At 45.3% G+C, this 27,336-nt stretch overlaps 1 protein-coding gene and 2 long non-coding RNA genes across 5 annotated transcripts in view; 1 reads left to right on the top strand and 2 right to left on the bottom strand.

Moving 5' to 3' along the window:
- Positions 1-202: 202 nt before the first annotated feature.
- Positions 203-4,658, bottom strand: LOC116099470. The gene is made up of 2 exons (XR_004122263.1): positions 3,586-4,658; positions 203-725 (listed from the first exon to the last, which is right to left on the bottom strand). It is a non-coding gene; the product is annotated as an uncharacterized LOC116099470 (long non-coding RNA).
- Positions 4,659-10,687: 6,029 nt separating this feature from the next.
- On the bottom strand, positions 10,688-12,216 carry Znf239 (zinc finger protein 239). Its single transcript, XM_031383096.1, is given in 2 exon segments — positions 10,688-11,992; positions 11,994-12,216. Coding segments are annotated over 2 exon segments (819 nt in total). The 5' UTR covers positions 12,192-12,216; the 3' UTR covers positions 10,688-11,371.
- A 424-nt stretch (positions 12,217-12,640) lies between these two features.
- The window catches only part of LOC116099469, a 24,933-nt gene continuing 10,237 nt past the window's right edge, over positions 12,641-27,336 (top strand). The window contains exons 1-3 of one of the 3 annotated variants that reach the window (XR_004122260.1): positions 12,641-12,732; positions 26,043-26,185; positions 26,364-26,512. This is a non-coding gene — a long non-coding RNA (uncharacterized LOC116099469). Of the gene's footprint in view, positions 12,733-20,110; positions 20,176-26,042; positions 26,186-26,363; positions 26,513-27,336 lie in introns of those variants that run through there. The other 2 variants (XR_004122261.1, XR_004122262.1) reach the window with 2 other exon arrangements.

The raw sequence follows: 27,336 nt of genomic DNA, 5'->3' as shown, positions 1-27,336 counted from the left end.
AGGCCAGCCTGGTCTCCAGAGTGAGTTCCAGGACAGCCAGGGCTACACAGAGAAACCCTGTCTCAATAAAACAAAAAACAAAAAAAATTGATGATTTCTACTTTTCACTAATAATTGCATGACAGTTTGTGTCTGTCTGTATGTATGTATGTACATGTGTCTTGTTGCTTTTCTGTTGCTGTGAAGAAAATCTAAAGGCAACTTAAAGAAGAAACAGAGTTTATTGCGTGCTTATATTTTTAGAGGGTGAGTCCATGACCATTATCGTGGGAGCATGGCAGCAGGCAAGCATATGGCACTGGAACAAGACTTGAGAGCTCACATTCTTATCTATAGTTAGGAGGCAGAGAGAGAGAGAGAGAGAGAGAGAGAGAGAGAGAGGTGCTAAGTGTAAGCTTCAGGGAAGAGGGTCCTTATGATCCCTTACCCATCTGATGCTGATGGGCCAGTCTTCTCAGGTGCTCAGAGATTAGGAGCGCCACGTCCGTGTCCTGCCTGGGAGACGATGTTCCACAGCATTCCACCTTTGCGCCTTGTTCTTATCCTCTTTCCGCATCATCTTCCACGATGCTCCCTGAGCCTTGGAAAGTGTTGATGTGGATATCTCATTTAAGCCTGAGCATTCAACACTCGCTTTCAGCACACTGACATTGAGTCTCTATGGTCAGCACTGCCACCCACAGCAATAGGCATTTTCTCTGATGAATCAGCAAAGCTGCGCTTATCTATGGGCATAAACACAAACATTTAGAAGGGATCTGATGGCACATTAGGACTAGTTACTAAAACAACCGCGATAACATCCCCACTAAGCAACCCCTACACTCCACCTCCCAACCCCCACTGCCAGGTAAGGGCTCTTGGCCATATTTATTGTACCAGATTTGAATTCTCTCTTTTAGGACGGTCCTCAAATCTAATGAGGAAGCAGTTGGCTAACTCCTTAGGGTCATGCCAGTATTGTGCCAGTGGGCACATCTTGCCTTGCAGGTGGGTACTATACAGGATTCAGATCTTCCCGGCAGACAGGTACTATAACATATAGCATTCAGAGTTAAAGCTCTCCTGTGTTTATATTTAATCATAGATTTTTGTTTTGTTTTGCTAAGTGAACCCTTTTAAACTATTTTTGTTATTTTGTTTTTCTGTTTTCTTTGTAGCCCTGGCTGTCCTGGAACTAGCTTTGTAGATCAGGCTGGCCTCAAACTCATAGAGATCTGCCTCTGGAGTGCTAGGATTAAAGGCTTGTGCATGCACCACAACTGCCTGGCCTTAAAGCTTATGTTATAAAATTATTAGCTAAATGTGGTACAAATCTATAATCCCAGCATTCGGGAGGTGGTCGCAGGAGAATCCTGAGTTTGGAGGTTAGCCTGGATTTATTTTAAAACATGGTCTAGCCAGGCATAGTAGCACACACCTTTAATCCTAGCACTCAGGAGCAGAGGCAGATGACTCTGTGAATTCGAGGCCAGAAATAAAGTCAGTTCCAGGGAGCCAGGACATTTACACAAAGAAACCCTGTCTCAAAAAACTACAAAAAAACTAAAAGAGGAGGAGGAAAAAGAAGAAGAAAGAAAAAGATACTGTCTCATTTTTTTCCTTTGTGGGTGTGTAGGGGGTGTATGTGCAGTCTTCAAGACAAAAATCTTCCTGTGTAGGATTGGCTGTCCCAAAATTCACTTGATAGACTGGGCTGGCCTCAAACTCAGAAATCCCTCTGCCTCGGTCTCAAGTGCTGGTATTGCCCACCACTGCCTGGGATCGATTCTCTCTCTCCCTCCCTCCCTCTCTCCCTAAATTGTGGTGCTCAAGGTTTTGATTTGGTATACAATAGGGATGCAAAGCAGAATCAGTAAAGGGAAAACTATGATGAGTATGAGGAGAACCAGTTGCAAAACTCTATGGTGGTAAAACCTGATCTTAATCCCAGCACCTCCAGAAGTGGAAGCGGGAGGATCAAAAGCTGGAGGCATATTTAGATGGGGGTGGGGTGGGGTGGGGGCAGGGAGAGAGAGAAACAACCAAAGTGAGTGAATTCCAGGACAGCCTGGGCTACACAGAGAAACCCTGTCTCAAAGAACACCACCCCCCCCCAAAAGAAAATCAGTCAAAGAGCTTCCCAGAGCTGCCCTACCCCCACCCAGAGGTGTCATGTGGTCTCATTCCCAGCAACAAACCGGAAACTTGTATAAGTGTTGCCTTCTGGAGAGGCTCACCCGAAGGTAGTGACCCAAAGTTTTCTCATTGCAGTTAATCCGGTATGCATAGAGTATCAGTGTAATTGACAGGAGCCAAGGAATTTCCACATACATGGAAGGAAAGCAGGTCTCTCCTGAGGAACAACTTAAGGGAGAAAGGGCTCATTTTTAGCTCACAGTTCAAGCTCATGACAGAGAGTCATAGGGAGGCAGATAATCATGTTAGATCGACAGTAAACTAGCAGAGATTGATGGATGAGGATGCATGACCAACTTTTGTTCTTTTTTTGAGACAGGGTTTCTCTGTATAGCCCTGGCTGTCCTGGAACTCTGACTGTAGACCAGTCTGGCCTTGAACTCAGAGATCTGCCTGCTTCAGCCTTCTGAGTGCTGGGATTAAATGTGTGGGTAATTAGCCTGGCTGATTGCATCAGCACAAATGGGTGCTGACCTTGGGGAATACTTTCCCAGGCAGCTGCTTTGAGGGGCGGAAACCTTTGTCTGCCCAGCGGTGGTGGTACGCGCCTTTAATCCCAGCACTTGGGAGGCAGAGGCAGGCAGATTTCTGAGTTCGAGGCCAGCCTGATTTACAGAGTGAGTTCTGGGACAGCCAGGGTTACAGAGAAACCCTGTCTTGAAAAAACAAAACAAACAAACAAACAAAACAAAAAACAAAAAAAAGAAAAAGTTTGGCAGTCATCCATAACTGCAGTTTATCACTGGGATAAGGTTACAAACCCACGCAATGACACTTTGAAAGAAATGGTGTGCCTGGTCATCACTCATCTGGGATTAGCACACATATTTGTAGACTGTAGAGCTAACATCCTAACATCGTTTATGTACTTTTGTCTTACTCATATCTAATGTACTCCAGTAACGAGGAATCTGGGTCATGTTGTACCATTGGGGCTAACTAAACTAAGATAACCCTAACTCCTTACATGTCAACAGTAGTCCTGTATGGGAGTCTGAATTGTGCAAATTCAAAAAATTTGGATACTTAAGTTTTGTTTCTCCCTGGATTCCAAATATTCAGTTTCTTAATGTTTTCGACTGTTTTTTCATATTCAAAATGGCCTCTCTGTGTGCTCCAGGCTGACTTCATTATTCAAAACTAATGAATACGAAATTGTTATTATATAGTGCCTGTTTACCACAAGACACATTTTAAAATAATCGGTCCTTTGGGCTTTTCGTGGATGATTTGCTAACTTGTGCTTCTATTTTAATACTCAAGTGTCTTTTTCAAACTCTAAATTTTTTCTTAGCGTTTCTGGAACCGGACTTAGGGTCTTGCACATTTTTGGTGCTTACTCTCTCCAACTGAGTTCTGCTCCAAGTCCAGGCCAAGCAATGTATTGTTTTGTGAAAACAGTCATACCTTTCTTTTCCTTTGCGTTCTGAAGATTACTAATTTATCTGTTTTTGTACAAAGACCGCGCACGCGCCCATCGGTAGGGACAGAGACTGCGTAGTCGGTCCTGCCTCCATTTCCGGACCCGATCCGGACGGATCTGATCCCGGCGGTTTGAGCCTACGCAGAGAGAGAGAAAGAGAGACAACCCTGGCCGAATGACTCATCCTGCCTTCCCGCGTCCAACCAGGGAAAAGGAGCGAGCTCGGACGCGCATGCGCTTTCCGAAGTTTGTGTAGTTCCGTTCCTCCTTTTTTCGTAAAAGTCACCTAGGGAGAAGAGGCTGAGTCATTTCCTCCATGCTTTTACCTTGAGGTCCCGGGAAGGGAACCCAAGGGCCTCGCGAGTGCCAGGCGAGCGCTCTAGCTACTTTCTCATTTCTGTTGCGCAGTTCTGCTACGCCAGCACGTCCTTGTCCTCACTACTACTTCCGCCGCGCTCTCTCAGCGCCACGTGGCTCCACTCCTGGGAGAACACGGTTGTCGCTCTAATTTCCGTCCCGGGAGTCGCACGCGTCCCTCCGAACCTTGGGTGCGGCCGTCTCGGCGCACGCACGGCGCTTTAAACGCCATGGGCGGGAGGGCACAGCTCGCCCCCTAGCGAGCGGCGGCGGAACACCAGACGACGCTCCTGCGCACGCGCAGTATCAGGGCGGCGGACGCGCGCCATCCCAGTTTGGCGCCTCGGAGAGGGCGCGCCGCGCAGCCCGCGGCCAGGGCCTGGGCGTACACGGGCGGGCGTGTGGGCAGGACGCAGGCGCCTCCGAGGGTCTCGAGCTGCGCGGGGAGGGACCGGTGCGCACCGTGCTGCTAGCCCCCGCTGTGGGCTCTCCTCCACCTTGAGGCGCTTGTATTGGGGGTTTTGGGGTGTCTCTGGGCTTTTGCGTCATACTTCCTAATGGAGGGCGCCAGACGTAGTGCGAGCTGCTAAGCTTGCGGGGTAGAACCGGACACCGGAAGTTCCTAGAGCAGGCTCCCGGAAGTGATCCAGTCAAGTGACTAATCCGGTAAACCTTATCCTAGATCCCAGGACTGGGAGAGGAGAAGGAGAGTGTAAATGTGAGACCACAGGGCTTGCGTGGAGAACCCGGGCCCCTCACACTGGGTTCCTGTTCCTCCCTTAAGATGTGGATGGGAGAGGGAGTACTTGAGCTACGTATGAGTGACTGGTCCGGGATGACAGATTCGGGTCACATGGAATTCCTTGTTTAATGTAGTAAGGATCTGATAAAGTGTTTTATATAACAACAAATCCTTGTGTTCCTCACATTCAATGCTGACTCCGAGCCCTATTTTAAGGAGAGACAGCTGTGTACATGAATAAAAAATTTTGCTTTAAGGAATTGGTTCCTTTAATTAATTTGGCCAAAATGATTGAATCAGTGAATTGCAGGAGGGTCCTTCTAAGATATCAGGTGACGTGTGTGTGTGTGTGTGTGTGTGTGTGTGTGTGTATCTTTGTCCCCTTAATTCTGAGTTGTATTGCAGATGTGTCCGTCTAGCTAGCTCTGCGCCTACCCCACAAACCCTTAACCATTAAAAATGTGCATATCGCCAGGCAGTAGAGGTGCACGTCTTTAATCACAGCACTTGGGAGGCAGAGGCAGGTGGATTTCGAGGCCCGCCTGGTCTACAGAGTGAGTTCCAGGACAGCCAGGGCTATACAGAGAAACCCTGCCTCGAAAAACAAACAAACAAACAAATACAGGGTTTCTCTGTGTAGCCTAGGCTGCCCTGTAACTCTATAGACCAGGATGGCTTTGAACTCACAGATATCTGCCTGCCTCTCCCTCCTGAGTGCTAGAATTAAAGACTTGTGCCATCACACCTGGCTTGATTTTTTTTTTTTTTTTTTTGAGACAGGGTTTCTCTGTATAGCCCTGGCTGTCAAAGGATAATTTTTTTTTTTCGAGACAGAGTTGGCTTAATTCTTAATTTCTTCACTTTTTAAATTCTCTCTCCCTGTCCCCGTCCCCTCTGTCTCTGTCTCTGTGTGTGGGTTCCTTCCACATTCAGGTTCTGGAGATCACACTCAGGTCATCAGGAATGGTGGCAAGCCCCCTTTACCTGCTGAGCCATCTCTCCACTCATTTTTCTTCACTAATTATTCCTTAATTTCTTATACAAACTCACCAGGAAATTTATCTGGTATCTACAGTTTCTTTTTTGTAATTTATTATCATTATCATTTTGAAACTGCCTTATGTAGTAGCCCTCCACATTTTGTAGATAACTGGACTTCTGATCCTCTCTGCCTCTTTCCCTCTGGGTCCTTGGATATAAGCATGCCTCACCAAGCCAAAGCTACATTCTTAGCCTTCTTTATGTAGATTTTTTAAAAAAGTTACAGACTTAATTACCCTGTGTTTGAGTTTGTGTTTTAGAACATAGGTGTGGCTGTTTCTTCCTAGGGACACCATTGTCATCCCTAGATAGGTGAAAGGTGGTGCTTGTTCAGCGATGGAGTGTGACTTGTACAGAGTTCACATGGCCTCACTCACACTAAAGGCATTTTATAGTTGGTCTTGCTTCCTGTCTTGTGTGGAGACGAACCAGAGGCCAGCAGCATGGAGGGACTAAAAGCCTTAGCTTTATCCTGTCCCTTAATATTTCAATAGATGTCAGAGGTGACTTTCCAGGCTTAAGTTTCGGTCATTTTGGGCATGACCTTCTAGCCCACTGATTACTTTTTCTTTTGATTCTTTTCCTTGACTTCTATGGTGCCACATGGTCTTTGAGATCCTTCCTCATCAGCCACAGGTCTAACCTTTTCTTCCCATATCTGAACGCTGTATGATCTGTTAGCACTTCCTGTTTTGTCTTCACTCTTTGTGTATCTCAGCCTCCTCTCTGGGCAGTGTCCTCTGTTCTCATCAGTTCTCCCTGGGGGCAGATCTTTCCTGATAATCTCTCTAGTGATGCTCCACCCATTCTATCTGCATATCCTCTTGAATGTGGAGAAGACCCACACTGTGTGACCAAACCTTGTCTGTTGGCCTTCTGTCCCACACGCCTGCCCCTTTCTCTTGTTTAACATCTCTCCTTCTACCTTGTGGATGTGGGAGATTGAACTTGAGTTCAGGTTGTCAGCTCTGGTGGCTGGCCACTTTGCCCTGTGAGCCATCTCACCCGTAGCTGGCTTTGTCCTCACTGTCATGGTGATAGAGGCCCAGGCATTTCTGCATGATTCAGAATTGGTCTCCAGGGCTCTGATTTGCGCTGTGCTATAGCAGAAACAGGAAAAGGCCTTGGAATGCCATTTCCCTTAAAGCATGGCAGTTCCAGTTAATCTCTCCCTGTGGCAATCCATCCACGTTCAGCTAGCACCTCGGTACCATTAGGGGCTCTGTGGTCTTCTTTGGTTACACACATGGTTTGCTCCTTGGTGAGTACAGCAGGAAACAAAGGATGTCCATAATCCCAGCTACTTGGAAGGCTGAGGCAGGAGGACTGAGAGGTCAAGGCCTGGCCTAGGTGTAAGGCCTTTCCTGCTCTTCACATTGCTCTGACTTTCCAGAAGAGAATTGATATTAGCCATTGTGGGTTTCTTTCTTTTTTCTTTTAGACAGTTTTACTGTGTTAATCAAAGAAGTAAGGCTGACCCACCCAGTGAGTGCCTGTGTGATTAGAACACAGTGAAACCCTGTCTACAAGAAAAAAGAAAGGCTGGGCAGTGGTATGTGGTTGCTGGGAATTGAACTCAGGACCTCTGGAAGAGCAGTCAGTGCTTTTAACCACTGAACCATCTCTTCAGCCCAAGATGGGCTAAGTCTTTAACACACCTGGCCTTTTCTAGTTTCTTTGGGAGTTTAGAGCATTTTGAAATCTCTCCTGCTCTAAGATACACACTGAACACCACACCTTTTCCTTAAGTATTGTCTCTAATTCTAACATAGTCATTCCATTCAAAAATAGTTACAAATTCTCCTTGTTTCTTTCTCTTTAGCCTGCTGCTAATTTAGGAGTCAGGTGCTGCTTAATTTCTACATATCTGGAGGTTTTTCAGTTTCAAGGAGAATGTATTGGCCTGGCAGTGGTGGCGCATGAATTTAATCCCAGACCGGTGGATTTCTGAGTTGGAGGCCAGCCTGGTCTACAGAGTGAGTTCCAGGACAGCCAGGGCTACACAGAGAAACCCTGTCTCAAAAAAAAAAAAAAAAAAAAAGGAATGTATTATAGATGGTTTTCATTTTTAAATTTAAAAATTAATTTACATTTTATTTGGTGTGTGTATATGCATGCCACATATGTATGGCAGGTCAGAGGATAGTTTTTGGGAGTTGGTTCTTTTCTTCCATCCTGGGAGTTCTAGGAAGTAAACTCAGGTTTTCAGGCATGACTGAGTCACTCACTGCCCCCTTTATTTAAATTTTTAAAACAGATTTGTTCTCTAATTTATGAAACACACACTGGAGAGATGGCTCAGTTGGTTAAGAGCACGGACTGTTCTTCCAGAGGTCCTGAGTTCAATTCCCAGTAACCACATGGTGGCTCACAACCATCTGTAATGGGATCTGATGCCCTCTTCTGGTGTGTCTGAAGACAGCTGCAGGGTACTTACATATAATAAATAAAACCTTATTTAAAAAAAGGAAATACATAGTATAATGTTGCTGAGTGGACTGTTGTATAGATACCAATGAATTCAGTTAATGGACAGTGCTATCTAAACCATACACATCCTTCTATTTGTGCCAGCCAGTTACTTCAGACTACGAAATATCAATAACTGGAAACGTGCCTGCCCTCACTTATCAACAGTGAAGCTTTATTCTATCAGAGCAAGAGAGCTGCTCTACTGTTGGATCCCCAAAGCCAGCCTCTCCAGTCATGCCTCAGAGTTTTTACTGGAGGCTAAGTTCTGGCTGGCCCTACACAGCAGCTGGGGAGAATAGCCCATGAGTACATGGACAAAGGGAATGTCCCACATAGCCTTCGTCGCTAGTGTCACTGCTTTCCCAGCAAGCTTCATTCCCAGCCTTTTTTTTTTTTTTTTTTTTTGCTTGTAAGATGTATTATTATAGAGAGGCCAGCCATCTCCATGTGGCCACATGGAGAGCGGGGGAAGAGAGGAGTAGAAAGTAAAGATAGAAAGAGAAGAGGGGAAGAGAGAAGAGAGAGAGAGAAGAGAAGAACCCCAGCCTTTGTTTTATTGAGCACTTTTTGGCCTGAAACCAAAACAGATCTTTCTTTTCCTTAACCCCTTATGTGAGTGGCATAAGCTGGGCCCGATTCTGCACTGACAGAAAACCCTTGTAAGATTAGGTTTTCAAACTGTACTATGGAAATTTAGCCATTAGTTAAACTCAGTAGGATACTGGCTCCCAGAACCTAGAAACAATGGGAGGACAGTTCCCAAGAACCCAGAAACAAGGGAACCAAGAGGACCTGGCCTGAGAACCCAGAAGCAACCTGGCCCAAAACAATTGCCAGGTGGCTAGCCCACCCCTAGACCCTAGCAGGAGCCAGTACCAATCAGAAACCACTCTGTACCTTCCCCTTACCCCAGTCTTCCCTTTTGCCCCAGCAACTGCACAGGAATAAAAAAGCTGCCTAAGACCTTGCTAGGGGCAGACTCCTCTACCCCTGTGAGGGATATGAGTCTCGCCCCAGCTAGCTGGAATAAAAAGCCTCTTGAAGATTGCATCAAGTCCCTGTCGTGGTGGTGTGTGGGGTCGTCGCTCCCAGGATTTGAGTGTGGGGGTCCCTCCGGGAATCTCACAACCTTCCTAGCCTGTGACTTCTTGCTGAGATCTCGATGATTATCTTCCCCTTGTTCTTTTGTTTTGTTTTTTGTTTTTGTTTTTTCAAGACAGGGTTTCTCTGTGTAGCCCTGGCTGTCCTGGAACTCACTCTGTAAACCAGGCTGGCCTCAAACTCTGATCTGCCTGCATCTGCCTCCCAACTGCTGGGATTAAAGGCGTGCACCACCACCGCCGGACTCTCTTGTTCTTATTACAGGTTTTTTTGTTTTTTTTTTGGTTTTTCAGAGACAGGGTTTCTCTGTGTAGGTAGCCCTGGCTGTCCTGGAACTCAGAAACCCACCTGCTTCTGCCTCCCAAGTTCTGAGATTAAAGGCATGCACCACCACTGCCTTGCTTACAGTTGTAGTTTTTTTTTTATTTGTTTTAGTATAGAATAGAGTTTATTTAGGGCATGGGGAGGGGAGTTAAGAGGGTAGCAGAGGCAGAGAAAGGCAGAGAGAAGGAGAGAGTAGAGAAGTGGGGGCCGGCCATGACCACGTGGAGAGAGGGGGGAAGCAGGAGTAAGAGGCAGTTGTAGTTTTGTTTGTTTGTTTGGTTTGGTTCTCTGTGTAGCCCTGGATGGCCTTGAACTCAGAAATCTGCCTGTCACGGATTTCTGAGTTCGAGGCCAGCCTGGTCTACAGAGTGAATTCCAGGACAGCCAGGGCTACACAGAGAAACCCTGTCTCGAAAAACCAAAAAGAAAAAAAAAAAGAAATCTTCCTGTCTCTGCCTCCCAAGTGCTGGGATTAAAGGTGTGCGCCACAGCCACCCGGCTGTCAATTTTAATTTATCAAGTCTTTCTATGGTTTCTGAAGCCTCTGATTGGCTGCCACACGTTCTCCAGTTCTGCCTCAGCTCTTCTGCTGGATCAGCCATTCTTCGTAGCACCCAGGGCTGGGTTTACTCTCCTAACGATTTTGGCTATGTTGCTTCGGGATTTCTCCATTTTTGTTACTATGGAAGTATCCCCAACAAACTAACTTCACTTGGTAAAAATGAATTATTTACATTCCTGAACAGCTGCCTGAGAGGAGGGGTTGAGCGGCCTTTCCACCACAGTAGTATGTGGAGAAGCACTTCCTGTAGTGTGAGCATAAATTGATGCACATTTTTTGCACTAAACTCAACAGGTCACCATGCCCCTTATACCTCCAGCTCCCCCACCCCACCCTTGAATGGACGCATTGTATGGTCATGGTTTCAAGAGGGCTAGTTAGGAAGTCCTGTTCAAAGGAATATGAAAAACAAGGCACATAATTTCAGAGGAACCATGAATTCCAATTTCTCAGAGAATATGAACAAAGGGAGCCATGCTGTGCTTGGAAAAATACAGAGTTCTTGCAGGTAAAATTGTGGAATATACTTCTAACAACACTGGCAGAATTGCATTACACTCTACCCATATGAGGAACCAGAGTAATCCATTCACTGTATAACATAAAATGTGCTGGGGACTCCGAATGATTTCTTCTGTGAAGAGCTAGTTATATCGGAATAACCCTTGCTATTCCTTTCCTTTGAGGAATACAAAGGTAAGAGTTGAACGATTTAAACTGGGGCCGGCCCTAGGCGATAGCTCAGTCAGCAAAGCTCTTGTCTAGAAAACATGAGGCAGAATCCACATAAAAAAGTTGGGTGTGGTGGCACACACCTGTAATCCTAGCCATGGTGACATTGCATACCATGAATGACTGACAGGTCCCCAGTCTCACACCCGAATGTGATTAAGCATCTGAGGACCTGAGACATCCTCCGACCTCCACACACGTGCACGTGCACACAGGCATGCATACACCAGCACAACACATGCACCCCTCTCTGCAGGAACACACATTCCTACACGCACAAAGTATTAAGCTGGAAACTGTGTGTGGGGTACCAGGGCTCAAACTCAAGGGTCTTATATGTGCTAGGCAAGCATGCTACCTCTGATATGCACACTCAGCCGTGAAAAATATTTATCTTTACAGTAAAAGCATTCTGAACTCCCGAGTGGGCTCATGTTACTTAATGGAGCTCCTTCCTGTGAACCCGCTGGTGGATGTGCAGGTTTGAGCTCTGGCTGAAGCCTTTCCCACACCTGCTGCATTCATACGGCTTCTCTCCCGTGTGGACTCTCTGATGGATGAGGAGTTTGGAGCTCTGGCTGAAGCCCTTCCCACACTTGCCACAGTGGTAGGGCTTTTCCCCAGTGTGTACTCTGAGGTGGATTCGAAGGTCTGAACTCTGGCTGAAGCCTTTCCCACATTCATAGCACTGGTACGGCTTCTCTCCTGTGTGGGTGCACCGGTGGATGTGTAAGTTCGAGCTCTGGCTGAAGCCTTTTCCACATTCCCCGCACTTGTAGGGCCTCTCTCCCGTGTGGACACGTTGGTGGATATGCAGGTTTGATCGCTGACTGAAGCTCATACCACACTCCTCACACTCATAAGGCTTCTCTCCGGTGTGGACTCTCTGGTGGATGTGCAGCTTTGAGCTCTGGCTGAAGCCCTTCCCACACCTGTCACACTTGAAAGGTTTCTCACCTGTATGGACTGAGTGATGGACAAGCAGACTTGAGCTCCTGGTGAAGCCCTTCCCGCACTTGTCGCACTTATAAGGTTTCTCATCCATGAGGACGGCTTGATGCGGAAATGGGACTTGATTGGTCGGTGAAGCCCCTCCCACAATGCTCACGCCCGCAGGCTTTTTCTTTCAGGTGGTCTCTCTGATGACGCATTAGTTCTGAGTTCTGAATGAAGTCCTCGCCACATGGATCACGGGTGTATAGTTGCTCCGAAGCGGGGATGTTCTTGAAAAGATGACCACCTGGGTTGGTGATAAGCATCCCCTTCGGAATCACCAGTCACAGGATTCCTCTGTGTGGTCTCTCTGAAGACTCCAAGTGACTAATGGTGACTTGCATCTAAACATGTCTTTACTGGTTCAGTCCAAGGAGACTTAAAGAGTCTTTGCACTGGACATTTTGGCGAGTTGTCTCAGCAGAGAACGCTGGAGGTGCTAGTTCTGTTACGTCAGATGGATGCTTGACTGGACGACTCTGAACAGTGGTATATGGGATGACAATCCTTATTCCTTTACTCTTTCCCCACCTGAGGCTCCTTACACAACTTCTCAGAGGAGTCCTATCTGGCCATTTGGCTTGGGATTTCAAAGATAAATTTTTTTTTTCACTTTCAATGCTTGTGAAATAACTTTAAAGAGTCACCGCAATTTGTGGTTTTTTGAAATATGGCAAGATGCTCCTTCCCATTTTTGACAGCGATCTATTTCAGTATCTGTGTGTACTTCTTGAAGATTTACAATATCAACTTCCAGCTACTGACTGGCCATTTCTTCCAAAATTAGGCACTAGGAAACCTACTGTGGTAAATCCTTAAGTCTTCTCTCTTTCTCTCACTTTAAAGATTTTTATTTCATGTGTTAAGTGTTTTCCCTGCAAGGATGCCTGTGCAGTGCATGCCTGTCTGGTACTGATGGAGGTCCTCGAATCTCCTAGAACTGGAGTGATGGGTGGTGAGCCACTATGTGGGTGCTGGGAACTGCACTTATAAGAGCCGGGGGTGCTGTTGGTTTCTGAGTCATCTCTCCAAACTCTTGAAGACCTTTCTCTTGAAGATTCTCCTCTGTGTTTGACTCTCCTAGGAAACAGAATTTAGTGATAAGAACAAAGGGTTCCAGACCAGGAGTACCTAAGGCCTGAGCCCTTGTTAACTCAGAACTTAGCTAGCTTTCTTTTCTGATCTTTTCTTTTTCTTTCTTTCTTCCTTTCCTTTTCTTTTTCTTGTGGTGCTATGGATTGAACCAAGGATCTAGTCAAATATTCTAGCATTGTACTGTAGCCTCAGCCCTTAGTTTGTGCTTATAAGTTTATCTTTTGGGTTACTGTCAGAAGAAGGAAACCTGTATTCACAAGACAGACATTTCTTCTCTGCTTTTAAGCAGAACTGAAAAAAAAATACATACATATATATGTATATATATTTACTATTGTGAAAGATCATGAGTCTTGTACCTTCCACAATAACATCTCATTGCATTTCACTTTATTTTTGATTCAATGTCCATTTAATTGGTATGCTACTTTCACAACTGCTAGAGCTGTAAGATACAAAATGGAAAATCTTTTTGCCTGACAAGCCTGGGATGAAAGATAAGTACACCAACAATGGGAACACCAAATTAAAGTCTATAAACATACATAATACAAAATATTGTACACCAACAAGCTGTGGAAGCAGACTGCTGGCATGAGAGCTCAAACCTTCAAATCTTTAGAGTTCTAAAAAAAACAGGGAAGAAAGGTACAAAAAGGAAAGAAACTATGACCCATTTAGGAACAGTGAAAGCAGCTCACCTTGAAGATGCCTGAGCCCCAACCTCAGCCACTCCTCTTAGGACAGCTAGCCTCAGAGACTGTGGTCCAACCTCAGCCACCCCTCTTAGGACAGCTGGCCTCAGAGACTGTGGTCCAACCTCAGCCACCCCTCTTAGGACAGCTGGCCTCAGAGACTGTGGTCCAACCTCAGCCACCCCTCCTAGGACAGCTGGCCTCAGAGATTGTGGTCCTTGAGCCACATCAAACTTATTCTCCAGACTAGCTGCAGCCCGAATGTTCTCCCACCTCTCACTCCTGGCTCCTTAGCATCGGGTCTCAGCCAAGCTGCCGTCCTCCCCCAGGAGAAGTGCTCCTTGACCATCTAATCCTGGCTCCTTAGCATCGGGTCTCAGCCAAGCTGCCGTCCTCCCCCAGGAGAAGAGCACACTCACTACCATGCATCTGGTTTTAATTTCTTCATACAGAAGCCGACACCATTTCTCAAGGCCTCAAGCAGGGTCTGGCACACAAAAGGTGTCCAATTATTTATTCATTTAACTTCATGGGTCTCCTCTCTAGAATTCTGTCTGATGGAGCAGTATTTCTCAATAGTGAAGAACCGTTCTATTGTCATTTAATAAACACTGGCTCTCAATTTCTATTGCTTATGCCTTTTTGGCTCATGGGCTGACACTAAAGAAGAAACCCCACACAAAGTTAGTGTGATGGAACATGTTAAGAATGAAAGGAGCCGCCGGGAGGTGGTGGCGCAGGCCTTTAATCCCAGCACTTGGCAGGCGGATTTCTAAATTCGAGGTCAGCCTGGTCTACAGAGTGAGTTCCAGGACAGCCAGGGCTACACAGAGAAACCCTGTCTCGAAAAACCAAAAAAAAAAAAAAGAAAGGAGCCAAATGAAGCCCAAAGTTCAGTTATGCAACAAGGAAGTGCTCAGTAGCCATCTCTTCAGAAGGTAGCACTGTCATATAACCTGGATTACTGAAGACAGCTTTCATCCGAGGCGGAGGCGGAGGCAACTGAGGAAACAGAACAGCCGGCAGGACGTGTGGCTGACTTACTGTGGGGAAGTGGACTCAATATCCTAAGGCCAAGTGCAGCAGAAGGTGATGACACCAGGAGTCTCATTCCTCCTATTCCTACTGGACAAAAATCAAGCTGTTTAGTGCTACAGATGGGACACCAGGTAACCTTCCACTTCTGAGCCTTCCCTACCATATCTAGCCATTTAACTAGGGGTGTGGCCGGGTGGTGGTGGTGTACGCCTTTAATCCCAGCACTTGTGAGGCAGAGGCAGGCGGATTTCTGAGATCAGCTTGGTCTACAGAGTGAATACCAGGATAGCCAGGGCTACACAGAAAAACCCTGTCTTGAAAAACAAAAACAAAAACAAAAACAAACAAAACAAACAAAAAAACAAAGCAAAAAAACTAGGGGTGCAAAACAGCAATGCAGAGCCCTGACACTGTACCTGGAGTCATCTAAACATGGCATCGTCTACTGCGGTAGACTTCCTTCCACATTGCTGCTGCCCATTCATTCATTTCTATCCATCCTAGAAGTTCCAGCCTCAGAACAAACACTTCACGAGTCTCTTTCTCAAGCATCAGGGACATCCTCCTTTCTCTGCCACACCTTTATTATGACAGCCTGTACAGTGCTAAATGACAGGGGACATGCTCATCTGAGCTTTAAGTGCTCCAGCACTCAGCACAACTGACTTGGAGTCTAGCTGACAAAGACTCAGTTTCAACAATGAGATGATACAACTAAGAGAGAACCTAAGATTCCCAACAACTAATGCTTCATTTTACAGATGAGGAAACCAAGGTCCATGACGATGGCTTCCCATGGCCACAGAGGAGGCAGAGGAGGTTAGCCTTTTAGCAGAAATCAAGGACAAACTCTGGTACATAGACGAGTACTGGTAAAGTAATGCCCTTACATTAAAAGAACTTTATTGAGTGCTGGAGAGATGGCTCATCAATTAAGAGCACTGACTGCTCTTCCAGAGGTCCTGAGTTCAATTCCCAGCAACCACATGGTATCTCACAACCTTCTATCTGTACATGGGATCCAATGCACTCTTATGGTGCATTGGACACCTACAGACAGCTACAGTGTACTCATGTAAATAAAAATAAATCTTAAAAAAAAAAAGAAATTTTTTGAGTGTGTGCACATTGTGTGTATGTGAGCTTGCTACGGAGTCTGTGTGAAGGTCAGAGGAGAACTTGGGGGAGCAAGTCCCAAAGACTGAACTTGGGTCTTCAAACTCTGTGGCAAGTACCTTTGACTCACTGAGCTTTCTTTCGGCCCCAAGCATCTACTATGCCTGTAACCAATAATTGTGTCAATACTGAATAAATAACCACCATGGGACTGACAGATGAGGCTTAGGGGAGGAAATGTGCCGAGCCAGGGCCTTATACACGTTCATCTTTGTGACATTCTCATTATTTTCCAATCTCTCAGTGCCCGGAGGAAGCTCACCGTACTCAGTGTAGAGACTTTCTTTTTCTGTGCAAAGACTGTGTTTGCCAAATTAAGGATCTGGTCTCCACCGCTGGTGATGTTAAGAGCCACTCCTTCCTCTTTAAATCCAGCCTAAACTAGGTATGGTAGCATGTACCTGTAATTCCAGCTACCTGGGAGGTGGAGGCAGGAAGCTACTTTAATCCATGAGTTTGAGAGTAGCCTGGGAAATATACCAAGATATTATCTCATTAAGAAGAGGGAGAGGAGAAGAAATCTAGCTTAAATCCAGGATAATGATCTCCCTCCCTCTCTTTCAAGATAGGGTCTTATTATATAGCTCAGACTGGCCGTGAACTTGTGATTATCCCCACATCTGAGTGCTGATAGCCATTTGCTACCACTCCTGGATGCGCTGCTTACTTATGAAAAATGGCCTGGATCCTGAAAATATGGGGTTTCCTTCTGGCTCTGCTGCCCTTCTCTTCAGCTTAGTCACAGTTCTTCAGTGGCATGAAATACCAGCCTCAGAGCAAAGAAGGATCCCATCCACCCCCAATAACCCTAATGTCGACCCTGAGGTAACTTTCTTTCTTTTTCTTTCTCTCTCTCTTTCTCTCTTAGATTTTTGAGACAGAGTTTCTCTGTATTTCCCTGGCTGTCCTGGACTCACTCTGTAGACCAGGCTGGCCTTGAACTCAGAAATCTGCCTCCCTCTGCCTCCCAAGTGCTGAGATTAAAGGTGTGTTCCACTACTGCCCGCCTTGAGACAACTTTCTTCCTCCTCCTCCTCCCCCTCCCTCTCTCCCTCCTCCTTTTTCTTCAGATTTATTTATTTATTTTATGTGTGTGAATACACTGTAGCTGTACAGATGGTTGTGAGCCTTTATGTGGTGGTTGGGAATTGAATTTTTAGGACCTCTGCTTGCTCCAGTCGACCCCGCTCACTCTGGTCAACTCTGCTCTCTCAGTCCCTGCTCGCTTTGGCCCAAAGATTTGTTATTATACTTAAGTACACTGTAGCTGTCTTCAGACTCGCCAGAAGAGGGCACAGATTTCATTACGGGTGGTTGTGAGCCACCATGTGGTTACTGGGATTTGAACTCAGGATCTTTGGAAGAGCTGTTGGTGCTCTTACCTGCTGAGTCATTTCACCAGCCCTTAAGGTAACTTATCTACCTGTGGTTTTATGGAGAAAATGAAAGCTGGAGGCATGAGGTTGACTACCAGGTTCGCTTTCTTCCTTCCTTTCTCTCATTCTCTTTCCTTCTTTCTTCCCCTCTCTCTCTCTCTCTCTCTCTCTCTCTCTCTCTCTCTCTCTCTCTGTCTTTCTTGATAGGGTATCACTATGTAGCCCTGTCTCGCCTGGAACTCACTATTTAGACCAGGATGGCTTGAACTCACAGAGATCTGTCTGCCTAAGCCTCCCAAGGGCTGGGATTAAAGCAGTGTGCCACTACCACCTGGCAACTGTTTGGCAATTTTAAAATTTATAACTAAGTATGCAGACATGTTGATGAAAGAGGACAGGGCAATCAGTGCATAAAAGATCTAGTTAGGCAACTCATCTTACCTCCCATTAGAATCACTGGCATGAGGCATATGTGGAGATATTTCACAATAACACTGGGTGCATGGAGATCGAGAGAATGAGAGAGGAGTTCTGTTTTCTTTCCAGCAGGGCTAGGAATCAGAAGTTTTAAAAACCACCACATGGTTTTGATGCGCCTTTTCAGGCATGACTTTGTGGCCACTGAGCAGCTCTTTAATTAAATTCCTCATGTCCTTCACTTTCAGAGTGAACAACAATCACTGTTAATACACATGATACTTGCTTTCTCGTAGCTGTAACCAAATACCCAAATGAACAACTTAAGGAGAGATTTATTTGAGTCACAGTTTTAGACCCCCATCATGGTAGGGCATTGTGGGAAACTTGCTGTTCAGCTAATGGCAGGCATGAAGTAGGGTAGAAGAGCAGGAAAGAGCTAGGGCAAGATAAGACTCCCAAGGCTATGCTTCAACCCAGTGACCTGTCGCCCCCACCCAGGCTCCACCTCTCCAGTCCTACCACCTTCCAAGAATCTCAACGTTTTAATCCACAGTGAAACATTGCTGAGGCTAGAGCCCTCATGATCTAATACGCTCTAGAAACACCCTCAGAAACTCAGGAAGAAGTGTGCTTCACTAATTCCTAGCAATCTCTCAATTCAATCATCAGTCAAGATTAACCATCATATGTACGATGACTACATATAATCTGCTCACTAAGAAGATGAGTTCTTTGATGAAAAGCTTCAGTTTATAAACTTGTTTTCCCACTTAGCATTAGACTGGGGATGTACTAACTTTGAATGATCTCCAATGGGTTACAGTTTTTATCTCGGGTTTTCCAAATGACTTTGTTCCTAACCTCTGACACCTCTGAGGTTGGGAGGAGTGAAATCCTTAGGAGGTAGGACCTAAAGGAAGAATTTAGGTCACTGGGGATGTGCTCCCAAAGATGATATTGGGACCCAGGTCTTCCCCACACAAAGTGAACAAAACTCTGCTTCATAGGTCCAAAATTGAGTCAAGTGATGACAGACTAAAACAACTGAACTGTGAGCAGACATACATCTTCGCTCCTTTACAAACTCATTACCCAAGATATTTTGGTTTTAACAAAGAAGAGTAACTCGTGTAACATACACTAGTGAAATATCTGATAGGAGAAGCTGACTTCCAGACTACAGGGCAAAAATGCTCGGCAGAGGGTTTGAGGAGTAGGCCACACGGTGGCAAGTCAGTGTAGTGAGAACGTGGAACTTCCGGGTCCGCAGACCCTATGCCGAACCTGTTGATACCGTTTGCTAGATACATAATATTTTAATGTCCCAAATGCTCTCATTCCCTTGTATAAAATATCAAACTCACAACAAAGCTTGACAATAAAGAGAAATACCACAAGGTACACGACCTCACTCTAGGCAGGTACTCAATGCTGATTTCCTATTTTGTTCTAAGAAAGAAAATCAGTATCTAGCTCAGAGATGAGGAGGCACTTTTGTCCTATTCTCAGGGAGGAGCAGATTCTTGGAAAGATAGTAATGACATGTCCATCCCTCAGACCAACCTATTTCTATACTCAAGTTCTGGAGAAGGTGTTCTCTCTCTCTCTCTCTCTCTCTCTCTCTCTCTCTCTCTCTCTCTCTCTCTCTCTCTCTCTCTCTCTCTCTCTCCCCTCTCCTCTCCTCTCCTCTCTCCTCTCCTCTCTCCTCTCTCTCTGGTCTTTTTCGAGACTGGGTTTCTCTGTATAGCCCTGACTGTCCTGGAACTCACTCTGTAGACCAGGCTGGCCTCGAACTTTCCTTCATTTCTCACTGCGTGTATTACAGGTACCCAATATCCCTCGCAAGACCTTATTCTCACAAACCTGACTGGTTTCTAGGATGCAGAGGGGAGTGCTGCGTAGCCGAAACCTTAGTACCCCCTCGAGTCTCTTAGGGGTCTTTCTCAGGAGCCTCTCATGGTCTCCTGATGTCCACCAACATCATCATTGGAAAAAGGCCAACCACTTAGTCATCAGACCCACCCAGGTCAAAGCTTGGCTAAGCAGGAGGAGGGTGTCTTCTGAGCTGCGGTTTGCTCTGCTGCAGGGGCCTGGCCCTCCTTGAGGGTGGCCTTGTTCACGGGGTGTGACTGGGGGTACCGCGGCTGCTAGCTCGTGCGACCGCAGGCGCAGGGCGCCTTCCCAGCCTCTGAGCCTGGTTCCGAGTAGCGATGCCCCCTCGTCTGGACCAGGTTACCGCTGCCCGCCCCTGGGGCAGCCCAGCCCTGCTCACCTCTTGTGTAGGTAGAACCCACACCTGGTAACACAGGACTCCGGGGCATCATCGAAGAATCGAACTACAAGTCCCAGCAGGCCGCGGGCAAGGAAGCGCTACTTCCGCGTTCACTTCCGGCGACGATGGGACACCGCTACTCTTGTGAGCCCCCAAGTTTGTTGTTGTGGCTGACCCTGTACGGTTTAAGTTGTTGTTCGCTCTTTTCGTTGCAGACACATACAGTTTCATAATACTCCCCAAGGCGTCTTTTACTTGTTAAGATGATGCTGCAGGGTAAATAAGCATTATAAAATCGTCTTCAACCTTAAAAATATTCTGAAGATGTTAATAACCACTTTAATTGAACAGTGTAGTGTATGTAACCACAGCATGTATTCTCACCCTTAGGGAGGTTAAGAAAGGAGTTCGAGAAGCCTGTGTCAATATTTAAAAAAGAAAGAAAAGAATCGATCACTGGATATTCCAAGTTCTTATCTTTGGAGTACAGTTTCCAGATGCGTATTGTGCAGGTCACCAATGCCTTGTAACTCTTAACTCCAGTGAACCCAACACCCTTTTCTGGTCTAAGGCGCCTGTGTATGTGTACAAACCTACACACACACACAAACTTAAAAGTAGAATATTTTTAAAAGTCAACATAATGTATTTGGATATAAAGAACTAAAAACGTGAATCATAAGGTTGATTGACTAGATCAGTGAACTCCCAAATCTGAAAAGGAATTTTAAACATAAAACAGACCCCCAAAAACTTGATGCCATTAAATCTGAATGAAAATGTCAACAAACTTCTAAGGAACTGATAGTATTATATGTAGTTAAGCTTCACCTACCAAAAGGATTTCAGGGTGCTTTTTTATGTGTGTGCAATTGTCTCCCAAAAGTCTTTAGGTAATCCTGTGACATGCACATCCAATCTGTATCTCACATATGGCCTAGGAAAGTTGTGAAATCCAATCACAAAACTCATGAACCTCAAACATGAGACTATTTTTGTGATTCAATTATATAGTTCTTTTTTACAAATACCTTTTGTTCATATATTTTCTTCTGTGAATGTGTGGACACCCTTGCCACCATGGGTGTGGCAGTCTGAGGACAACTTGCAGGAGTCAGCTCCTTCCTCCTACTTCGAGGGTCCTGGGGATTGAGCTCAGTCTGACAGGACCGGCTGGCAGGTGCCCTAACCAGAACAGCCCAATTGCTCTTTTGAAGTGACCTTTGCAAATGACAGTGGTGTGTCACAGAAGGTTGGACACGCTGTTAACAGTCGCCAGAGTACTGAACTTTGTTCTGCCCAGAGGGTCTTAGGTATTTCATAACAGAAACTAGTAACAGAATGGATCTAGGAAAGGTCTACGGTTTTAAAGTCAATGCTATTTGGAATGCTTAAATTGGGTATTGTGCTTTCAGATAAAAATAGATTATAACATTTAAGCCCAACATTTATGGTATCAATTTCCACTTTCTAGGAATCCAAGGTGCATGTTTTCTTGATAATTTTCATTTCTATGATGTTTAAATCAACCTGAGAGTCTTGACTTTCCAACTTAAATACCAGTTTGTAGATGTAGACAACTATGAAAAACAGAGAAATTTCTTTAGAATTACATATATAGGTACTGTATTTACATAATTTTCCTTCCTCCCTTCCCTCTTTCCAACTCTGTTTTAGTTTGTTTTCTATGGCTGTGATACAATATTAATATAAAAACCACTTGGGGAGGAAAGGGTTTATTTGGCTGATACTCTCCTTCCACATTCTGTTCCATTACTAAGGGAAGTCAAGGTGAGAACTATAGCTGGAAATGTTTAGGCAGGACTGAAGCAGAGGCCACAGATGGTACTGCTCACTGGCTTACCTTCATGGCTCACTCACCTGCTTTCTTATTCTCCCAGGACCACTTGCCTAGGGGTGGCACTGCTCATACTGGGCTGGGTCCTTCCACATCAATCAATAATCAAGAAAATGTCCCACAGATTTGCCTAGATGCCAAACTGATGGAGATATTGCTCAGTTTTGATTTCCTCTTCCTAGATGACTCCAGCTTGTGGCAAGTTAATAAAAAATTAGTCAGCATAAACACTTCTTGTCTGCCTAAGCTCAAATAATTAGCCTCATAAAAATTCTTTTTTCAAGACAGGGTTTCTCTGTGTAGCTAGCCCTGGCTGTCTTGGAACTCACTCTGTAGACCAGGCTGGCCTTGAACTCAGAAATCTGCTTGTCTCTGCCTCCCGAATCCTGGGATTAAAGGAGTGCACCACCACTGACCAGCTATGTAGTCTATTCTTTTGTTTGGGTCTTAAGTCTAATCAGATGACTGTTGGCTACTTATATCTTAAGTGCCACTGCTGAACCTCTGGGGATTTGATTAAAAATGATTTATTTGGTGCACAACTTTAATCCCAGCACTTGGGAGGCAGAGGCAGGCAGATTTCTGAGTTTGAGGCCAGCCTGGTCTGCAGAGTGAGTTCCAGGACAGCCAGGGCTATTACAGAGAAAATTTGTCTTGAAACAAAAGAAAGAGATGATTTATTATTCTCTCTCTCTTTCTCTGTCTCTCTGTCTGTCTCTCTGTCTCTGTCTCTGTCTCTGTCTCTCTCTCTCTCTCTTTCTCTCTCTCAAAGCATATATATGTGCTTGGCCTGTGTATGTATGTGTACTGTGTGTTCTGCCTGATGCCCACGGAAGTCAGAAGTGAAAGTTAGAACTGGAATTTCAGATTGTTGCTTCTTGGTTTTTCAAGACAAGGTTTCTCTGTGTAATTCTGGATGTCCTGAAATGTACTCTGCAGAACAGGATGGCCTTGAACTCGGATATGGCTGCCTCTGCCTCCAGAGCTTTTCAACAGACAGGGAAACCATCTGTGAAGAGACAAGAATGAAATTCGGTTCAGCCTGGATTAGGAACCAGTCCTAGGTCAGGACTTTGAGAGTCTGGCACCAGTTCATTTATTGTAGCCATTTTTAGGCACAGCACAGTTTTAGAAAAAAAATTTCTGATAACAAATACTCAATCCTGTGAGTACAACAAAGCTTAAGACATGTTTCACTGAAGCTCTTTACAAAGTCCACGTGGCTTTGTTCATAAGATGGGTTCTTGTTGACTTGAACAATGCTTACAATAATGGTCCAGGGAGAATGACTTAGATAAACATAATGCTTATAGCAGTTAGGATTAGCCTGTCCCTAAGATAACACAGAAGTCACCTAGGTTGTTGTAAAGTAGAATTTACCTCACAAGAATGATTTTTATGACCTAGAAATAGTGCTCAAGGCTTTAGGAGGAAATGATCTAGGATAAGTAAAATATAAATTCTGGGAAATACGGCAGAGCCTAGCTCATCAGACAGCAGAGGATAGCCAGGTTGTAAACTATATCCATTCCTAGAATTCCAGGAAAAAGACAGATTAAATATCTCCTTCCTTTGAAGGATGCCTGTGTAAACTTTCCCAGCTTCTCCTGTGCTCATCTGTGTGTACAAGGACTTTTTGCCCCACAAGGATTAAAGGTGTGCATCACCTTGTGGTCTTTAGAAAGTTGTTAACCCCATAGGTGCTGGAAACTGAACCTGCAAGAACAACAGGTACTCTCTTTGTTTGTCTGTTTGTTTTCTGAGACAGGGTTTCTCTGTGTAGCCCTGGCTGTCCTGGCACTCACTCTGTAGATCAGGCTGGCCTCCAACTCAGAAATCCACCTGCCTCTGCCTCGATTAAAGGCATTGGCCACCACCGCCCGGCCAACAGAGATACTCTTAACCCATTATCCTCCCCAGCTCCGTTTTTTTGGGGATATTCTTGCTATGCTGGACATTGTGGTTTATAGGGATCACAGTTAGGTAGGATTATCCTTAATGGGCTGACCCTCCTACAATAATTGTTAAATCAAGAGATGCTCAACGGATTTGCCGGTGGGAGGAAGTTTCTCAACTGAAGGTCCTTCCCAGATGGCCAGGGGTTGTGTCAATTTAATCACCACCACCACCACCTAACAAGGTGAGCATGGTGGCACAAGCCTTTAATTCCACAACTCAGAAAGCAGATGCAAGGGGAATCTCTGTGAGTTCCAAGCTCGCTTAGTCTCCATAGAGTTCCAGGACCACCAGGACTAATAGAACTTATTTCAAAAATGACATCATAGCCGGGCGGTGGTGGCGCACGCCTTTAATCCCAGCACTCAGGAGGCAGAGGCAGGCGGATTTCTGAGTTCGAGGCCAGCCTGGTCTACAGAGTGAGTTCCAGGACAGCCAGAGCTACACAGAGAAACCCTATCTCGAAAAAAAAACCAACCAACCAAACAAACAAAAAAATGACATCATATAGATTATCCTGAATAGATCTCTTTCTTGCATTTGTTATATCATGCCATCTAATGCAATGGCATTTCTTTCTTTGTTAGCTTTGTCCAGATGTCCTTTCTTGTGGATAAAATGGAGCATTGAAGTCATGTACTATTGCTGAGTTAGAGTTATTTTGTGTCTGGAATTCCAGCAGTGTGCTTTTTATGAAGCCGGGTGCCCTAGCGTTTGCTGCACGTTAGGCTGTAGACCAGGCTGGCCTTGAACTCCCAGAGGTCCACCTGCCTCTGCCTCCTGAGTGCTGGGTTAAAGAGCGCTACTTTCACCCAGCCTGAAGTAGCGTTCTTTTATCTCTCCTGATGAATGTTAACTTGAGGTCTGTTTGTGAGATGTTAGGGTAGTAATGATGCTTGTTTCCTGGTCCCATTGGCTTGGATATTATTCCCATCATTTGTTTCTTTGTTTGGTTTGAGACAAGGTTTCTCTGTGTAGTCCTGACTGTCCTGGAACTCAGTCTGTAGACCAGGCTGGCCTCGAACTCAGAAATCCGCTTGCCTCTGTCTCCCAAGTGGTGGGATTAAAGGCGTGTGTCACCACAGCCTGGCTGGATTTTGTTTTTGTTTTTGGTTTTTTTTGAGATAGAATTTCTCTATGTAGCCATGGCTGTCCTGGATTCTCTGTAGACCAGGCTGGCCTAGAACTTACAGATCTGCCTGCCTCTCTTTTGAAGCTCCGGGATTAAAGGCCCGAGCCACCATGCCTGACTTATTAATATTTATTGTATTTGTATCTTTCCTATTATTTCGTTTCTCTAGGTTCATGATAGGATTATTCTGCACTGATTTCTATAAGGTTTTCTGTTGCATTTATTTATATCACCCTCTTGAAATTTTTTTCTTATGTATGATGTAGAGTTCATGTTTACCCACATTGCTAATTGCATCAATTATGTATTAAAGAAACCTCCGAGAATGCAGCAAAATACATGGATGCCACATTAAGGAATGAAAAAAAAAAGACTCCCTCTTGGAATAGTTTACTGTCTCGAGCAAGAATGTAGGACCTTGTAGTTGGTATAACAAAAGTTATATATTATGCTGAGGGTCATCACACAAGGGTCACACTTTTTAAAAAAATATTTATTTATTTATTTATTTATTTATTTATTTATTTATTTATTTTGAGACAGGGTTTCTCTGTATAGCCCTGGCTGTCCTGGAACTCACTCTGTAGACCAGGCTGACCTCGAACTCAGAAATCCGCCTGCCTCTGCCTCCCAAGTGCTGGGATTAAAGGTGTGTGCCACCACTGCCTGGCAAAGATTTTTTTATTTATACACTGTTGCTGTCCAGACCAGAAGATCCTATTGCAGATGGTTGTGAGCAACCATGTGGTTGCTGGAAATTGAACTCAGGACCTCTGGGAGAATGAAGAGAGAATTTCCTCTTCAAAATCTCCTGAGAGGGGTGGGCTAGGATAGAGGGGAGCTGATGGCCTAGAGCTCTCTCCTTTTTCTCTGCTATCATAGCAACAATTGCCTAGGGAGAGGAAGGAGGCTCTTTTACCAGGGTCTGCCTGATGGTTATACGGGCAACCTGGTTCAGGTGACCTGGCTTTCCATAGATGTGTCCTTTACCCGATAGACCATGGGGAGGTCATAAGTTCCTTCTTCAGGCCATCCCACATTGGAGGTGAGCCAGTCCTTTCTGCAAAAGACAGACATCTTTTTTCTTTTCCATATGAAGTCCTTGTCTCTAGGCAAGTAGGAGCCTCAGAAGCTGCCCCACTCCCTGGCCTGAGGCAAGGACATTGTCAGCAGCAGTTTCCAGACTTCCCCAGCTACTTGGTCAGCAACAGTTTCCAGACCTCCCAAGAAGGCCACACCCAGGTAATGGAATGTCTGTAGAGGCGAGCCCAAACCCATTAAGGTAGAGGTCACCTGCTCTGGAATTCCCTAATGTGCTTTAAATCAGGCCTCTTAGCTCACTTGGGTGTCTGTCTTGGTAATGGGGACCCCAGCGTGCTAGACTTCTGTTCCAATTGTTTTCTTTTCTGCTTTTTATCAGAATTCGTTCTCCAGGCTGCAAAGGATGGGCTGAGCATTTGAGTGGAGGAGTTTGTGGAAGAAGACCTTGTAATCTAAGACAGAACACGATGAAGCTTCCCAAGAACCTGATATTTGGTTTCCGTCGTGGAGATCAGTGGCCCTTCTCAGGTTCGGCAGTGCATGTAGCATTTCCTAAGGGGAGAGAGTCTAAGAACTTCTGAGGGACTGTGCAGATTCTAAGCAAAGCTATAATCAAGCACGCTGTCCCAGACAACAGTCTCTAGAATTAACTTAGCAATTAGTCATTTAAAGACCTGATTAATTTTTACCCAAAAAGGGAGGTTCCCAGGGAGTATGATAATCCCAATTAATGTTCAACGCTTTCCTGAGGCCTTTTAGATTGCTAGAGATAAGGTGGCATTTATGATCTGAGTCTGTCATTTCTTTTCCTTTCCTTTCCTGTTTGTTTGTTTGTTTGTTTTTCCGAGATAGGTTTCTCCATGTAGCCCCTGTTGTCCTGAAACTTGCTCTATAGACCAGGATAGCCTCGAACTCTCAGGGTGCTGAGATTAAAGGTGTGTGCTATCACCACCAGCAATGAGTCCATATTTTCTACAAGGCCTAATTGTGTCACAATGGTACCCCAAGACAATCTTAACTGTGTCAGCTGTTGCAGCTGGGTGGAGGAAGGCCTCTGCTCACCTGAGGGGGTTTCCATAGACATAGTCAGTGCTTCAGGCTTTCTATCTTAGGCGATTTTGTGAAGCCCTCTTGGTTACTTTGAAAGGGTCTCAGTTTAGGGGGTCTCCCTTACGGGGTCTGTTTCTCATTAAAACAAATCCTTTTAAAATGTTATCCTTTGGCAAGTTCCACGCCCTTCGCTGTGTAGATAGTGTGGACCCCCATCCCATGATAACGTTGTGTTTTAGCATACACACTCTGAGATCCCCAGCACTGCTCCCCACTCACCCTCCTTTTTTTTTTTTTTTTTT

This window comes from Mastomys coucha, unplaced genomic scaffold (assembly GCF_008632895.1).
Source record: "Mastomys coucha isolate ucsf_1 unplaced genomic scaffold, UCSF_Mcou_1 pScaffold20, whole genome shotgun sequence".
NCBI lineage: Eukaryota > Metazoa > Chordata > Mammalia > Rodentia > Muridae > Mastomys > Mastomys coucha.
This window is presented reverse-complemented; position numbering and strand designations above follow the sequence as displayed.